Raw genomic sequence first — 17,794 nt, 5'->3', positions numbered from 1 at the left:
TCTGTGCATGGTCAAGGTTAGCCAGGCTGAGCTGGGATGGGCGGTGGGTTGTGTGTATGAAATGCATTTTTGACTCACAGATATTTTCAACTTAGGATGATGGGTTTACTGGGATGTAACCCCGTCGTAAATAGAGGAAGGTCTGTATGTTTGAGAAGGGAAGAAACCGAAACACGCAGAAGGAAAGAGAGGCAGGCTAATAAAAGACAGCTTACCTCACCATACTCCACCCTCTACTTAGGGCTTCTCCTGGCCCAAGGCTTGCCTGTTTTTTAAAGGTGTTGTTCACCTACATGGTTGGTTTTCGGACACTGGAGGCTGAACAGCTCGCACGGAGAATTTTAAGAATGACATATTCTCTGTGCTTGAACTCTGAGGACAAAAGAAAGGACCGAAGTGAAAATTAACATGCCGCTTCTCTTACCGTAAAGAGATTTCTAGCTATGGCATGAGTATGGTTGGCCATGGGGAGGGTTGGGGGCTGGTGATGGAAAGGGAGGACAGCAGGGGAGTATTTCTTCTTCTCCGAGTGGGCAAAGCGGCTTGGACAGAGGTCTCTGGCCTTGGTTCCTTTGATGGGAGATTCAGCCCCCTCAACGGATATGTGGAAGGAGGGTGCCACCTACGCTTGACTGATGTCCAATCGCCCCTTTGTCACCATTTCTGATTCTTAGAATCTCTGGCATGAGGCTTCAGAGCTGTCTCTCTCAGCTTACACCTTTTGCTTAGTGACTTTGGGTAGGTCACATCAAGTGCTCATAATTAAAAGGGGGTGGGGCTGGATGACCTCCACCCGCCCCTGGGCCTCCACCTTGGAGTCATCTTCTGGGTGGGATTTGCCATACCACTGGTAAGTAATAAGGCCTGTGGTGAGTGTTCTTGCAGAAGACTTGCCACCCACCGCTTTGAAGCTTTGTTAAAAGGAATGACTCCCAGATCGATTGGGGTTTCTTTATTTTTTGGAAAAAAAAATTTTTTTCAGAAGCTCTGTGGGATTTTTCTCCCCTTTTGGCTAGGTTAAAAGGTACTGCAAACTAGAGGGCTTTCTGAGGGCGATCACTCTGGGCCTTCTCACAGGTTTTTGTGCAGTTTTCAGACAGCTCAAAATGGCCGGTCCACTGGCTCAGGTGGGTTCAGGTGGGGGTGATGGGAGTTGTCACCTGGGCTTCTCTTCTGTGGAGGAACCTACTGATTTGGCTACGTGCGAGTGGTGTGCAATCATATTTTTATTTGTGTCACCACCAGGGTGTCCTGTGGGACTCTCCTTTCATCCTCTCCAAAGGCAGCTGGTTGGTGTGGCTTTAGCAGTGGGTGGCCCTTCTTTGGAGGAGCCTAAAGACTTGGAGTGGTGGCTACGCCGCCGGTCGCTGGGTGGCCCTGCGAACTGTCTGTCGGGTTCTTGAGAACTCAAAATGTGAAGGAGATAAGGCCGGTTTTCGCTCGAGGTTTATAAGTCGGTCGCGGCGCTGAGCCTTCCCCCCGGAGAGGCCCTACCGGCGTGGCCTCTAGGACGGGCCTCTCGCTCGGTTGTCTGTAATGGCCACCCTCCGTCCCTCCGCAGACACGCGCCGGCAGGCGACAGGGGGAGCGGCCAGCGGGGCGGGAGCCTGCGGTGCCTTTGTGCCTTTCCTCCCGGGGCTCGGGGTGGGCGCAGGAGGAGGGCTGGGGACTGCCTTGGGAGCCCCGCCAGGACGCCGTAGTTGGGGAGAAGTGGAATCTCTTCTCCCCCTCGCAAGCCTCGCCCGCATCGTAATTCTTTTTATTTTTACTTTCGAGCCTTGTAAGGCATGCGGATGGGGTAGGAGCGTTCCGGCGACACGTTGCCAGCGGCACAGCGCCGGCCCGCCCGCGTGGCCGGAGCCTGGGGAAGGGGCAGGCCGCGCACCGCCCGCCAGCCAGCCAGCCCCGCCGCCCACGGTCGCGGCCGCCCCGGGTCGCGAGGGCCCGCGCCGGTCACCCCCGCCCCGCGGCTGGAGGCGAGTCCGCGCGGCCCAGGCCGGCCTGGGCCCCGGCTGCGCCCCCCCACCCCCCCGGGGAGCGCCCGGGCACGGCGCGCGGGGTCGATCGCGGCGAGGGCGGGGCGCGGGCCGGGGCCGCCCCGGCGGGTCCGCACCCCGGGCCGCCGGCGACCCGGCCCACGTTTTCCCTCTCTCCGGCTCCCTCCGCCCCCTCCGCTCCGTCCCTCCCCTCCGCGCCCCTCCCTCCCCGCGCTTCCCCTCCTCCTGCCTGGTCATGTGTCGCCTTTTTTTGTTTGCAGTGGAAACAATTTCTCGCCGCTCGGCGCGCCCCGGCCCGACGCGCCGCGGCGGAGGCGAGCGGGAGGCGGGACGGGGCGGGGAGAGCGGCGGGGCCGGCGGGAGGACGCGCGGCGCGCCCGGCGGACGCCGCAGGTCCCATGCCGCGCCGCGACCCCCGCGCCCCTGCCGCCCGCGCCCGCGGCCGCCCCCCGCCGCCCGCCGCCCCGGGCTCGCCGCGCCGCGCCCGCGCCTCCTTAGCCGGGCCACCAAGCGATGCCCGCTGGGCGCCCGCGAAACTTTGTCGGCTCCCGCTGAAGGGCTGCGGCGCCCCCGCGCCCCCGCGCCCCGCTCCGGCCAGGTGAGTTTGCTCCCCGCTCCCGCCGGCGCCCCGGTGGGGTTGGGGTGACTCGGGGCGGGGGCGCTCGTCCGAGGCCGTCCTGGAGGCGACCTCACCGCTCTCGGCAGACGAGGGACTCCGCAGTTCCTTGGGGGGAGGGCTCGGGGTGGGGGGCCCGGCCGGGCGGGGAGACGGCAGCCCCCGAGCGGGGAAGTTGCCCGGTCCGAAGAGTTTCCTGCCCCGACGTGCGGGCTGTTTCCCGGTGCCTCGATTTCCGAAAGAAGCCCGAAAGGAGCAGAGTTGGTATTGTCCGCGGAGGACAGGATCCCCGCCGTTCCGGGCCGGGGGAGGGGGTGCCGATCTAGGGGAGACCCCAAGATGAGAAACAGGCTCCTAACAAAGATGCCCCCTCCCCCCAAACTGTGCAGGCTTGGCACCGGCAGTGAGCGTCTCCCGAGACCCCCCGAGGCTCGACCCCTCCTCACCCCGGCTCTCTAGGAAACCCTCCTTGGACCCTGGAGAAGTTGGGGGGACGGCGGGCTTTTATTGATGTGTTTTTAAGGCTCGCCGCGGTGCGGCCAATAAAAGGTTTATGACATCTGACCGGCAGTGAAGGTATGCGAGCTCCCAATTGCCCAGTATACGGGGAGCAGAGCAGTTTCCTCGTTGCCTGGCAACGCTGCTGATTGACGCGGGACGCAGCCAATCGCCGCTCCCGCAGGTCCCCTTGAAATGTTTTTGACAAGTACAGTAGACGGGAGTGGAGCGCGTGCGTGCGCGCGCGCGCGCGAAGGGGGGTTGCCCGGCCCCTCCAAACTCGAGACTGCCCTGCTCGGCTTGGAGAGGATTTCTTAACTTTTTAAAGTTCACTTCGAACATCTGTTCGAAGCTGGGTCAGTAATGTGTCAGTTATTTGGAAACCTTCTGATAGTGGGCAAGAAACTCGCTTTCCTGCTGCATTTTCTCCGTTGAAAAGCAAATAAGATAACAAAACACAGCAAGTCATATAAAAACAAAAAGAGGGTGTGTGTTTGTGTGTGTGGAATGTAACCAATAGCAAACCGAAAAGTTGTAAGGAGGTCACTAGTGAATAACTATTTGCGTATCTGGTGGAGCAACCTTATTGGCAGCAGATTAAAAATGTTTGCTTAACTGCAGACTCACATGATCCGGATTCTCGCTCGCTCGCTCTCTCTCTTTTTTTCCCCTCTGAAATAGGAGGAAAAAAAGATTTGGCAAATTATGTAGTTAGAGTATAATAATGGAAAACTCCTCAGCTGTGGTTTCTGGGAACTGTTTTTTTTTAAATGGAACTGTAGTGATCAGCAGCTCTTGATACCGTTGCTATGAAAATGCTGGATTTATAGGGCTGCAGTTAGCAGTTGGAGAGCATGGGGGGACAGAAACACAAAGCAGACAAATGATTCAAGGGTAGCGGACCCCTGTCACCCTCTTTTCTCGACAGTGCCATTTTTTTCTAATAAAACCTTACTGCTGGCAATGTTTGTTTAAAACAAAAGAAAACATGGAGTATAGTGTGTTAGTTCCTTTGGGAAGCTACTGACAAATAAGCAAATTGAAAAGAAAGAGCAGCATGTTGTCATAGCAACACTGCAATTAAATTACTTTACTGTCAGCCATGATATAATTTTCCTGTTTGGAAGCTCAGGAGACATAAAACTTTGATCTGGAGCTGAAGTTGACTTCAGTGGCTGGAGTATACGTTCTGCTTTGTACGCTACTGTGTGGATATTCCTGGTTGTCAGAAACCTAGGGTTTTGTGATGGGATCTGGGGAAACTCGGAGAGAGACGAGCCTAGCTTTGATTTGTTCATAAAGAAGGTAAAAACGTTATCACGTTGGTCTCTGTCATAGCCCCAGACCTAAAGATACTGGCTTATTCTTTAAATTGTGTCCTGTACTACTCAGGTTAGGTTCCTTGTTTGACAGAAAGAAATAGTCCCTGTGGCTGAAACTGAAAGTTTTCCCTCCTTGGAGCTGGGCATCTCTCAGCAGCTCCGGAGAGCTTTCTCCTGCCTTCCGCCAGCAGGTTCTGTCTGTCTACCTTGTGATAGAGGGAGGGTGCTGCAGTTTTCAGGCACCCTGGGCTGGCCGTTGGGTGCCTCATATTATGCTTTCAAGAATCCCATTCAAGAGCTTCCCCAGCTGAAGTGGCAGTTACTTTCAGCACACTGTCAATGGGCATTGGAGCCTTAGAATGATCATGTCTGCTTTTGTGTTCATTCTTTTTTTCTAGATAGATGGCTTGATCTTCTTACTCAGGGGGAAAAAATAAAACAGACATGCTTCTTAAACCAAGCACATTGTGTGAGCGCTAGAAGCGGACAGTGGGAGACCTCTTTCATTATCTTTACTGTTCTTTCTATCTTACATTGAGTACTCGAGGGTTGAATATGCTTTGTATCTATCGGGGTCATTCTGTTTGTGGACTTGCCACGTCCTCATTTTCTTTTCTCATCAGAAGTTGTACTCCCTGTTCTAGGTCATTGATAAAAATGGGGGTGGCATGGGGGGGGGTGCAGAATAGAATTCTGTAGCAATTTTTGTTGCATTTGCCTTCCAGTCTGGAAGCTGCCAGTTGCTCTTCTGGCTTTTTTCACCAATTCTAATTTCAGTTAATGGCTCGTCTTCACATTCCCATTGATTTGTGCGGTGCCCGAAGTTACTCGCTTTTTCACTTGGGGTGTAGTGTCCCAATAATTGAATGTACTTTTTCGTCCAGTTCCAACCCACAGACTTCCTTGTTTACCACTCTTTAGATTTGCCAGCTGTGGTTAAAGTTGCAGAGTTTAGGGCCATTGCTTGTAGAGGAAAGATACAGTCAAATATAAAACACTACCAATCAATGCACGCTGTGGTCAGAGTGTTAATTCTGGGGCAATTGTCATGGTTTTCATGTAGAGACAGCTGAGCTTAATCTGAAACACCTGGCCTTAAACTTACAGGTATTTTTGTCGGGGGGGGGGAAGGGTAGGATAAACTATGAGGACTATAACCCCAAGTGACAGAAGTGGTACATTGCGTTTACTTTGTAGTGTTTGTCGTGAGGCTTGAAAGAATTTTACCTGTGTATACGTTCATATTTTGAGAAGAAATCGAGGCACCAAGAAATAACTGACAGTGGGGCACGGTGATAATATAACAGTCATGTAAATCTGGGAAGAAAGCTTTGTAGATTTCCCATTCTTTTCATGATGCGTATGCATATTAAAGGTACTGTAAATAGCTCCAGTCTCAGTGTATTTAAGAGGTGACCAAGTCGCCAGGCTGCTTGCACGGTGGACTGCTTTTACTCAGTAGTGCATCTCTGTGTGGTAGAGTGGTGGGTCTGTGTTACCCAGCGTGGGAGCCATGAGATGGTGTTCCCGTGGGGCCGGGGTGTCCATAGAGGCGGCAGGGGTGGGAGGTGGTCTGAAAAGAATTCGGAGGGCATGGCTGCCTCTCTGTTTTGGGTTTCCCCAACTCATCTTTTCTTTGTAATGTGTTTACCAGGAGCCTTCACATAAATGGGTCCAGTCATGCCTCCGAGTAAGAAGCCAGAAAGCTCAGGAATTAGTGTCTCCAGTGGGCTGAGTCAGTGTTACCGGGACAGTGGTTTCTCCAAGGCCCTGCAGGAGGACGATGACCTTGACTTCTCTTTGCCTGACATCCGATTAGAAGAGGGGGCCATGGAAGATGAAGAGCTGACCAATCTGAACTGGCTTCACGAGAGCAAGAACTTGCTGAAGAGCTTCGGGGAGTCGGTCCTCAGGAGTGTCAGCCCTGTCCAGGACCTGGACGATGACACCCCTCCATCCCCTGCCCACTCTGACATGCCCTACGATGCCAGGCAGAACCCCAACTGCAAACCCCCCTACTCCTTTAGCTGCCTCATATTTATGGCCATCGAGCACTCTCCAACCAAGCGCCTGCCAGTAAAGGATATCTACAACTGGATCTTGGAACATTTTCCGTATTTTGCAAATGCACCTACCGGGTGGAAAAACTCAGTGAGACATAATTTGTCTTTGAATAAGTGTTTTAAGAAAGTGGACAAGGAGAGGAGTCAGGTAAGCCCTCTGGGTCTGGAACTCACGTTTTTCTTTTTTAAAATGTGTCATTTCTCCCCATAAAAAAAAAGCGTTGAGGGATGTATGTTCACCACACCGAAGTAGCAGTTATAAATGAGTAATTTTATTTCATTCATTTGGTTGCAAAGAACTTCCTTTGCCTTAACCATATTCGTTGGAGAGCGTTTTTGGTGTTCGTGCCGGATTGAGAGTTTCCCACTGTGGTATCCGAGCATGATCACAAAACAGTGGTTTGCGCACTTGATTGGTTCTTAGGATCATCCCTCAATGTGGATGGGTCACTTTGGGTTTATAGTACAAACACAGGTCCGTATTCCAAGGACAGCCATTAACCATGAGGTATGTGTATATACATTTGAGGAAAACTGCCACCTGGGACAAGAGAAAAATGGCATTTTTTTTCTTTCTAAGTATTAACTTGGAGAGAAGCAGCCTCTCCAGGATTCTGGAATAAATTGGACAGTAATGGACATTGGGAGGTGACCGAACAGTACACTCCAAGACCAGACAAAGACATGGATTGCCGAGGTGACTCATAAAATCAGGGGTACACGTAAGTGGTAACTTCGAAACACCCAGACTATGAAAATCAGGGTAAGGTTCCCCTTAGAGATGGGCTTCCAAAAGATTGAATTTTGACTGTAAAGCCTTAGTCCAGGTTTCCTGGCCTGCTGAAGTGAGATAGTTTGTATAATATCATTGTAGGAGCCGTAGAAAGAGGATTGACCAGTAGGGCTGGAACGCAAAGCTGTGGTCTGACTTCGGAGTTCCGAGAAGTCACGTAGCCGCAGTTAAAACGTAAGCTGGGAAACGTTCTCTCCACAGAGTTTTCACATTATTACTGCATTTTGCAGCCTGGTTTTTCGGGGTAGCCTGAGGGAACTCTGCTTGTCTTGGGCAGGGAAGAATATGAATCCGGAAGTGGCGATGCCATAGTTCTCCTTGCTGCAACTGGACACGTTTGTCTGCAAATGGTATTCCCCTCGAGTTTATGTTCAGCGTGGGGAGTGGGCGTGCAGGGTTTGAGGAGGGGGGTTGCCTGGAAACACCGGGAGAGACGCGGACACTCAGGATCTTTGCCTCTGCCCGCTGGGGCAGGCGATGCCTAGGTCCAGTGTGCAAATGCGAAGAGTCCCCACGTCCTTATTTTTACCTAACCGTGACAGAGGTGGGGTGCTGCTGCTGTCCCCGGGTGTGCCCCGCTCTCCTTCCTCCCCTCCACCTCGCCGAAGGGGCACGAGGAGACCGACCTCTGGACTTGGCTCCGTTGACTGCTCTACCATCATTCTTTGAACTTAAAGAGAATTCGCTGCGCCCCTCTAAAGAACCAAGTCTGTGCTATTAAAAGTTTCTGTATAGGTGGGTCTTTGTGGTTAGGAGGGGAAAATCTTAGAAAGCAACTTGAGGATTAGAAGATAGTGAAGAAAATGCTGTCCAGGTCCCCCAAAGCCGCATGTCCCCGAGAAAGCAATGAACAGTGCTTTCAGCTGGGCGTGACCCTGTCCTGCGCGGTACTGCCTGCCTGGCTCTGGGTTTGCCACGACGCAGGAGCTCATGCTCACTCAGAAATGTTCAACGTGGGGCGCCGGTGGGGCTCAGTCAGTGGACCGTCTGCCTTCGGCTCGGGTCATGATCCCAGGGTCCTGGGATCGAGCCCCACCTCCGGCTCCTGGCTCAGCGGGGAGTCCGCTTCTCCCTCTCCCTCTGCCCCTCCCCCTGCTCATGCTCTCTCTCTCTCTCTCTGTCTCAAATGAATAAATAAAATGTTTTAAAAAAAAAATGTTCAAGGAGAGCAACTCCAAAGTGGGCAGAGAGTTTTGGAGGCATGTTCATCACCCCCCGAGTGACAGGTGTGTTGGGCGGGGCGTGTGTGTTAAGGCACATGAGCAGGAGTGCCATCTCCCCTGTGCGCACCCCCCGCCCCCACTCTGGGAGTCAGGTGTTCCGGGGTGGCGGTTGTCATTCTGCACAAACACCGATACCGAAGGGAGTGAATGGCTTTGAGGATCTGAGATTGTTAATCTTATGAAACATGGAGTCCTGGCTTCCTGGCCAGGCCGACCTGTATTGACATGTTTCTGATCGAATGCCAGTCGGTGTTGTAGCCGGGAGTTTGTTCCCATCGTTTGTGATTTTGTGAGAACAGAGCCCAGAGTGTGAGTTTTCCCCCTTTTCTCCTCCTTTCTTGGGTTACTCCCAGGTCCTTCCAGGGCACTAGCGCTGGCCCCTCCATTTGGGGTTTCTCCTCTGGCTGGCTGAGTAAAGGGGGAGGCATTCTCCCTGACACTTGGCCCAGTGATAGCCCCTTTGGCTGCACAGGTAAACTTGTTTTTTTTTCCCCGGGGATTTTACTTGGTGGTAGCTCCCACACCGAGGTTGGGCCACAACCCAGTGATCAAGTGCAGCCAAATGTTGGTGAGAAATAGGTGTTCGTTGAAGGGGGAGAATGGAAGGCTTGCACGTTGTAGTCACATTTTTTTTCTTCTAAAAAAGTGTGGAACACAGTTTTAAACTTGACATAACTGAGATTGCAGAATCCGGTGTGGTCCTTGTCCCTGCGGGCTTGGAACACGTCCCCTGCTGGACGCCTGCCTGCCTGGGATGTGGGAGAGGGATCTTACAAGATTGCCCCGGCAGCACCCGGGCACCTCAAAGCCGTGAGCATTTCGTGGCTCCGCCCTGGAGATTCTCATTCATTCGGTTTGAGGTGGATTGGGGACAATTGGTGGTTCTGATAAGCTCCTTGGGTGTTTCTGACTTGCAGCCAGATTTGAGAATCCGTGAACTAGATGCCCTCTTGGGTTCTTTCCAAAGCTGAGATTTCATCGGGAACATGTCATGAATGAGTAAGTCGGGGAGAATGGACAGTTTTGCTTCCGTTTTCTCTCTCTTTTAACGTTTTATCTCTTATAAGACTTAGGTACGTAAGGACTTAAAAAGGACTGTGAAAGATAGAGTTTTATTTTTATTTTGTAATCCTGGAGAATTTCAAACACATGGAGAGAGAGTAGTGTGGCGAATCCTTATCACCCCCATTGCCCACAACCAGCTCCAATAGTTAACAAGGGTTTGTGACTTCAATCTTTTGAGGCAGATCCTAGATCTCATGTCATTTTTACCTTCTGTGTGCATAAGAAAAATCTCCAGTTTTTACATCACCTCAATTCCACTGTCACCCTGAACAAAGTGAACACTTCCTTGGTATCACCTAATACCAGATCCATATTCAGAGATCTCTGAGGATTTATAGAATATTTGATTGAATTAGGATCCAAACGTGGTTTATGCCATGCAGTTGGCTGTTTTCATGAATAGCAACCCTATGCCCCCCACCCCCCTTTCTGATGCCCTTCCTTGTCAGAGACCCAGCTCTTGTGCTGTGGAGTGCCCCATGTTCTGTCGGCTCCATTTGGATTTCATTTATCATGTTCTTCTATCCCCTTGTATTTTCTATGAAATGGAAGTAAGGCTGGATCAAAAAACCGTTCTGGTTTTTTGTTTCCCCCCAAGAATGCTTTATAGACAGTTCTTCTGTGTTCTCACGTCGGGAAGGCTGGTTGGCCCCTCTTGGGGATGCTGAGCGTGAGCTGTCGGTTCACGTGGGATCGGCTGCTACCCAACCTCTGCAAAGTTTCCCACCGGTTTCTCATCTTAGGGATTCCTCTGTGGATGGACTTTTGCCTGAATCCATCACAGTAGAGTTTCATAGTCTGAGAATAAGTTTTATACCCCCTAAATACAATCTCAGTTAAGACTATAAGATGAGCATGTGCTAACCTCTCTGAGTACTTGTAAAGGGGAAGTAAAGTGCAGTTCCGTTTTATAGACTGGATTATAATGGTTCAGGTACGTGTGTTTCTATTTCTGTGCTTTTTCTTTACTTCTGACCAATTTAACAAAAAACGTTGTTGTTGTAAGAAGGTTTATCAAGGAAACACTGTCCAAAAGTATGTTTATTATATCCAGGGCTGAGTGTTTTATTTTTTATTTTTATTCTTTTAGTATTCTCTGTGTGCAACATGGGGCTCGAACCCACGACCCCGAGATGGAGAGTTGCACGCTCTTCCGACTGAGCCAGCCAGGTGCCCCCAGGGCTGAGTGCTTTAAATACAGTTTTAGCTTATTAATATGGGCAACTTGTCTTGGTTGAAAGAGGAGTGAATTAGAAACCAGGATACCTGGTTCTAGTTTTAATGCTGGCCCTCATAGAGAAGCAGGAATTTGTAATTGCTGGGTTTCTTAATTGGGGGTCTTTGGATATCAGAGGCTCTGTAGACAGCCTGAAATTATTGACTGCAAGCCCCGTGATTATGCATGTTGCATTTTCCTGGAGGATCCCAAGATTTTGTTCGTTCGATTTTTAGATTTTTTAATGGAACCTCTGACTCAGGAAAAGTGAAGAGCCTGTATTTTGTAGTAACAGTAGCAGACATAATATGGAAACCTCTTCTTTGAACATTCCATATGCAATATCCCACTTCCTCACTACAATCCTGTGAGGTAGGTCCTGTTCTCCTTCTAAAATAGGTGATGAGTTAAGCTCAGAATGGTTAAGGAACTCGCTGGAGGTCACAAAGCTGGTAAGTAGCAGAATAGGAATTCACCTTCACTCCCTCCAGTTTTGAAGGGCCTTATGCTTAAATTAACCCGGGTGCTTGATTACACCTCAATAGACAGGCTATTGTAGATGATCTCTACGTTCTTCCTCAAAATATTCTATGAAAATGAGTTACAGGGAACTAAAATAACACCAGTAAACCCAGAATTTACTCTGGGAGTGCAGGATAGAGAAAGGTAAATATAGAGAATCTTTTTGTGCTGTGGAGATGGGGCCAGATTCTGTCTTTGTCAGCAAATGGAGAGATGTGGCTTCTGCTCGGAGCCTACCACTGCCCTCTCGCTTCCTGCTTCCAGGATCCGTCCCAGGCCCCCTCCACTGATCAGGCCCAAGTTCAGAGTCCCTTCTCCTCTGCATAGACACTGTTTATACAAGCTCTCCCTCCCAATTCCCAGCCCCCTTGATGTTTTGCTTCTCCATCCTGGTGGATGAGATTCTTTTTCAGAGGCAGTCTGGAAAATGAGGTGGCATCTCTTACGTGGCAGGACACCCCCATATGCACAGTTGCCTCTGATTCTCTCCTCTTGGTGGTGTCAACACCGAGTCAAGAGCATTTCCCTTTCCCGTGATGCTAGTCAGTGTACCCATTTCATCGATGGTCATTTTAGGAAGAAGAGATGACTTCTTTTATTTTGGATGAGGAATGCTCTTTGAAGGACTGTGCAGTCTGGTTTTGATGGGGAAGGTCCGAAAAATCAGGGTAACGTTGGGTGGTGGGGCATGCGGAAAATGTGACGAGGTGTCTAAGTTTCTTCTGAGGCCTCTGGGGCAGGTGAGGATCCTGCTCATCTCTGGGTATGGGCTGCCTCTTGCTCACCAGTGCACACTGCCTAGCATACCGCTTTCTCCTGTCTGTGCTAAATGTAGACTTTGTTACCTCAGAAGGTTGAGACTTTTCCAGGGTCTCCAAGGGGCCTAAAGTAACCCATGCTGTAGGCCCTGGAATAGGGAGCCCTTCATACCAGCATCCAGTAATTCCAGGCAGCCTGAACTGCCCTTGGCCATGCTCTCCCACCAATCCAACCAACTCTGCTTCTTCCCGATTCTTCGAGGTATTAGATGCCTTCGTGGCGGGGGTGGGGGGGGCATTTTTGTTGTCCCAGTCTTGCCTGCTCTTCATTGTCTGCTCATTCATTCATTCATTCATTTAAAAGACTTTTTAAAATATCCATTATGGTCGGTTCCTACTCTGCTCAATGACATCGAGTGCTGAAAGGATACAAAATTGAATGTGTGGCCTGTGGTCCAATGAGCCCCCCCCCCCCCCCCGCCCCCCGCCAAGACTTTCCTCCTAGCTCCTGGAACTTACCAGCAGAAGTCCTTCTTTCCGCCCAGTCTCCTCCTTTTGCTTATCTGTTTCCTATTTCTCACATCATTCTTTTCTGGCCCTTCAGTTTCAAAGATACACTGCTTTTTCAGGTCCTTCCACAGTGACTCCTATTATTGACCTCGCTAGGGATCCCTACAAGTCTTCTAGAAAGCTTGGTTCTTCTGGACTCGAGGGCCCCATTGGTGTCCAGTAGCTCTCCCCATGAACGGTTCAAAAAATGTCGCGTTTTCTTTGGTAGGGCTTCGTGGTACCTGGTGGGTCTGTGGGATGCTGCTTCACTCATGCACTGCCTGGATAGGCAAGCAGCAAGAAACTGCTCTTGGAACCTCCCCCGATGAGCTGAAGTGGCTTTGGGATTTCCCTTTGAAATCACTTTAGCTGCAGGATAATTCTCTGCAGTAAATAATATGGGAAGTTGGCACACTGACCTCCTATTTGAAAGTCATGGGTTTTGCTTCTTTCACAAACAGTGATGGGTTGTTTGGATTAATCCATACTCTCTCACGGAGCCCTTGGTCATCTTAATGCTCTGAAGTTTTGGCAAGATGATGGCAGGTCTTATTTTTATAGAAAATTCCACCATCTTCCCAGTGGACATTTTTGCACTTGAAACAGATGATTATGTATTTTTAAGAGGCCAATGTAATGTTTGTTTTGATGATTCTGTGGTTTATCAGGCAGGTCTTTTGTTTACGGATTTTGGTTTCATGGTCTCCTTAAAGTATCTTACTCCCATTCCCTACTCTTGTCACTTTTAACTTATTTGCCGCTTGTCTTGATGAATACGTCTAACTAGCCCTGTGAGGGTTTTATCTTTTGGCTGCATTTGGTTCAACACGGGCCTGAAGTTACTGTCCGAACTTGCCAAGTTGTTCTGTGGAGTGCCTCCATATGAGTAGGCCATCAATATCTCTTTACCTGTGATTTCAGGGACACCAGGGTCCTCTGCTTATTAGTTTATTCAGTAGAATTATTTGGTAATGTGAAAGGTTAAGTTAAGGTGAGATTTGGTTCTTGCCTTTTAGCAGCTTCCATTGCAGGGAAACAGGAGACATAATAAAAAACGAAAAAGAATAAACCATCAGAATAAACCATCCCTTCCATTGCAGGGAAACAGGAGACATAATAAAAAACGAAAAAGAATAAACCATCATGGGAAGCATGCCAGATCAATAGGTGATAGGTGTCGTTTGAGGTCAGAGAAGCTTCTCTTCCCCAGAATGGGGCATGTGGGTACTCTTCATGGGGGCAGCACTCGACTAAATTCACAAAGCATTCTTCTGGTGTGGGAATGAGCACGGGACCTCCAAGAATGGATTAGTTAGGATGAGGTTTGACTATTTATTCTAGAAAATCCAAACAAGGGTGAATTAAACACGCTACAAGTGGATTGGTCTGTCACATAAAATAAGTCTTGAGGAGTTGGACAGAGACCCACATTCCATCTCTCTTTCTGCTCTGCTGTTCCCAATCACTGCTGGTTTCCATTCTCAGAACCTTCTCGTGGTTGGAGATGGCATCAGCTAGCATGTTCTCCATTTAGGAAGTAGGAAGGGGTGTGCACGGAAGGACCAAAGGGGGTCCCACTGAATTAGCAATTTTAAGGAGCTTTTTCAGAAACCCCACACTCTGCTTTCATCTTACTGGTTATACTCTGGTCACATGGCTGCAAAGCAGGCTAAGAAATGGTGTCTTTTGGCTGGGCCCGCTGCAGTCCCAAGTAAAACATTGGTTCTGTTACTGAGCAAGCGTGGGATTTTCTGTCACAGAGGCCTAGAGGAGATGAATGTTGCTGGACCCAAGGGATGTGTTGGAACCGTGTCAGGAAGAGGAAGGAGAGAGATGGGTGGTCAGGGAGGTTATGTAAATAAGAGTAAGGAGTTGGTGGGAGAGCGAGGATGCCAAGGGGAAAACTTTAAATTGCTCTGGTAACTAAAGCAGAGACGCCGACCCTTTTTTTTTTTTTTTTTTTTAACATGGCAGTTAACCAAGGTTTTGCTTCAAGATATTCTGGTTAAATTGCATTTAATATTTTCAAAAGCAATAGCTTGATAGAGGTGAAGATGCAGTCTGTGCCAGGTATGATAAGAAGAAAAGCAAGGAAATGTATGGTTGAAGATAGAAAGCAGTGTAAAGTTGTTTTTTCAGTAATAACTTGCCGGTTTGCTGGGTGAGGTTACATCGCCTTCCAAGAAGGGGATGAAGCCTTTGATGTGTGTGCGTGCACGCGCGCTTGTGAACTCAGCAGGAGGCCAGTAAATCCAGGCGGAGAGATTGTGCTGCTTCCCAGGGGAGAGGCTCTCTTGGTGACCCTGCGGGCTCTTCCCCTCGTCCCCACAGGATGGGTGGGGTTCCGCCGTGCTCCCCCTGGGGCTGCGTTCAGGGTTGCCTTCCGTTTACTGGAGCTCCGTCAGGTGCCTCGCAGAGGCTGTGTCTGTGCTCCTCTGGGGACGGGACTGAGAAGTGATTTAACTAATGTCATTAGACAGAAAACAGTCCGCCAGCAGAACGTTTGTACACTTTGTTTTTAGAAGAAAAGGCCAAGTCGCGTGAGCGCTACTCTCACCGTGGCTCTTGCGGAGGGCAAAAAGCATCCAGGGTCTCCTGCGGTCAGAGTATAGCAGTGTGGTACGGATCAGCGTCCCGCGAAGTTCTCTCGGAATACTGCATGGAATGCCCAGTTCTTTCCAGCGTCTTCCACAGATGCATGTAAAGTGAGAACCCGCGTTCGTAGCCATGGTTCCGAGACCCTGCAGAAGCCTTAGTCTGCAAAGTAAAAATTAGACTCAGCGTTTTCCAAAAAAAGTAGCTCAGTCCTTTTAGAAGCATTTTTAGCAGTGATCATTCATGCCACACATACATGGGGAGTGCCGGGCACAGTTTTGGGTGCTGCGGATATATAGTGGTGACCTGTGATAGTTACCGGGCTGTTCTAGACTATCCATAGGGCAGGCAGAAGGGAAGGGGGAGGCCCACGTTAAAACAGTAGATCCATACATGGTCACATAGGTAATCTATCAGATAGTGATACACACAATGAAGAAAATACAACAGGATAACGTGCTGGAGAGGGGTAGGGGTAGGAGGCTTCCTGGAGGTGCCATGCCTTAAGTGGCAAAGGGGTGCTGCAAAGACGGGAACAGAGAGCGCAGCAGGTGCAAAGGCCCTGAGGTGGCAACAGCTTGAAATGTCCAAGGAACAGAAAGAAGGCTAGTAGAAAGCACATTAAAGAGGGAGAATGAGATGTTGTGAAGAGACATCAGGGAGAAGCATGTATCTGGACTGGTTCCGGTGGTGCAGGTTAGAGATGAAAGAAACAATGTTGGCTCAGACCAGGATTGAGGTTTGCAGATGAAGGCTTGTGGGCAAACGAGGGTTGGGAAGTCGGATGGGGGATAGAGCAAAAATTCTGTTTTGACCATGTTAAATTTGAGGTGGCTTTTGAACATCTGAGTGGAGCTGTCAGGTTGGAGGTTTGATATGTGAGTTTCAAGCTCAATAGAGAAGTCAGACCAGAGGTATAAATCTGGGACACATTAGCGCTTAGTTGGTGGAAACTAAAGAGGATTTCTGGATTATCTCTCCATCAGAAAGGAGGAAAAAAATCAAACCTCTATTTCAGTTCTTACTGAAAATTAGATTTCCATTACTGTTTGGAGAATTCATTTTAGGGTGTATTCAGCACGGGGAATAAAAACAAAAGACGTTCGTATGTAGAGGGAGAAATTCAGAATTATTTCAAAAATAACTTACCTGTATGTATTGTAGTTCCTGCCTGTAGTTTTGCAGGCAGAAAACAAACCTTTGCTTTTTGTAATGAGGTGGTAATTTCTAAATGTGCTCGGGGCCGGTGGTGTCTCCGATATGATGAGAGAAATGCACTCTAGTAAAGATCCCATTTAGCAAAGCCCCCTAACCCATGACTTCCCTGAGTTCCCTGCCATCTGGTCCCTGGCTGGAGAGAGGAATTTTTCTTGTATATGTGTTTCCATAGCAACGAGTTTGCCGTTGATATGGAAAGTAAGCAGTTGCCTTAGCAACGGAGTTGCTGATGTGGTGACTCCCCAGCTTTCAGGGAATGGATAAGCTGACCAAACTAGTTTAGATGCATCGTGTAGGGCACTGGTAATGTAGGATCAGTTCTGCTTTAAAAGAGATCGCAGCCCCTCCGTCTGCCCGAAGGAAGGCTTACCGAGGTAATAAATCAGACAAAAGTAGCTGCTGTCGGTTGAAATAGATTATAAGAGGGATTTCCCGGTGGAGTTTATTTAGTTTCTCTTAAAGGAGAATGTTGTAGTCAGTGCACATTTGGTTGCAAGGAAAGGAAAGCCACCCAGGTTGGCATAAGTAAAAGAGTGTTTGTCCCAAAGATATAATAATCAGTCCCACCGGGCGGGGGGTGAGGTGCAACAGAGCACATCTTGGGTCCGCGGTGATCGGAACTGCTCCCTACATCCCTCAGTGGCCGCATGGGATGCTCATCCCTGCCTTTCTGTGCGGACTTGCTCCAGTCTCTTCTTTGTAGTCTAGTTTCCTCTGTGTGGCTGTTGATTTCTGCTTCTTAACACCATTGGCTTGCTATGGTGGACCTTTGGAGCCAGCCCCCTCGATGTGATGGTCCCCAGGCCCAGCGACATCGACCTTGTCATTTCTGTGCAGTGTCTCTGTCATAGTTCCTAGACACACGGACTTGGTTGTCCTGGGTTAGATGCTCAGGTCCGGTCAAAACAAGGGCAGGGTGTCCTGGATCCAGGCGCTGCTGGGACGCCCCTTCATGTGGGCTTGGGGCTAGGGCTGGGGCTGGGGCTGGAAACATGCCTGCCATGAAAAATTTTTGGGAAGCCTTCGGTCTTTCAAAAACATTTCAATAATGAAAATAAAAATAAGAGGAGCTTTTGACTATTTTGTACTTTGTTTCCCTTTGTGTCTCCTCAGGACACCTGTCCCAGGTGTTGGAGACTAATACACCAGAGAGCTCTGGGACTGTCCCAAGGCTCCCTTCTGCTTCTTTATTGTGGCTGTGATGACTTCATCTTTCTTGCGCTTCGATTCCATAGATTTGGGGCTGGCATTTCCCAAACTAGCAAAGTTTTTCTTGGTGGCTACTTCTTCCTCCCAGCTGCCCTCAACTTGCCTGTAATCACAGGGTTGAGTGATTACCCAAAATTATGAACTCTAGCC

General features: G+C 49.6%; 1 protein-coding gene across 7 annotated transcripts in view; it reads left to right on the top strand.

Moving 5' to 3' along the window:
* FOXN3 (forkhead box N3) overlaps positions 1-17,794 on the top strand; it is a 390,992-nt gene that overhangs the window by 166,139 nt on the left and 207,059 nt on the right. For 4 of the 7 annotated variants that reach the window (XM_078054092.1, XM_036085498.2, XM_036085503.2 and 1 more), the window contains exon 3: positions 6,088-6,644. In XM_078054092.1, the coding sequence (XP_077910218.1) occupies positions 6,102-6,644 (543 nt within the window). In that variant the 5' untranslated portion in view covers positions 6,088-6,101. Of the gene's footprint in view, positions 1-2,419; positions 2,596-6,087; positions 6,645-17,794 lie in introns of those variants that run through there. The other 3 variants (XM_036085505.2, XM_036085497.2, XM_036085506.2) reach the window with 2 other exon arrangements.

Source organism: Halichoerus grypus, chromosome 8, assembly GCF_964656455.1.
Source record: "Halichoerus grypus chromosome 8, mHalGry1.hap1.1, whole genome shotgun sequence".
Taxonomy (NCBI): Eukaryota; Metazoa; Chordata; class Mammalia; order Carnivora; family Phocidae; genus Halichoerus; species Halichoerus grypus.
The sequence above is the reverse complement of the archived record's forward strand: the minus strand, read 5'-3'. Positions and strand labels throughout refer to the sequence as shown.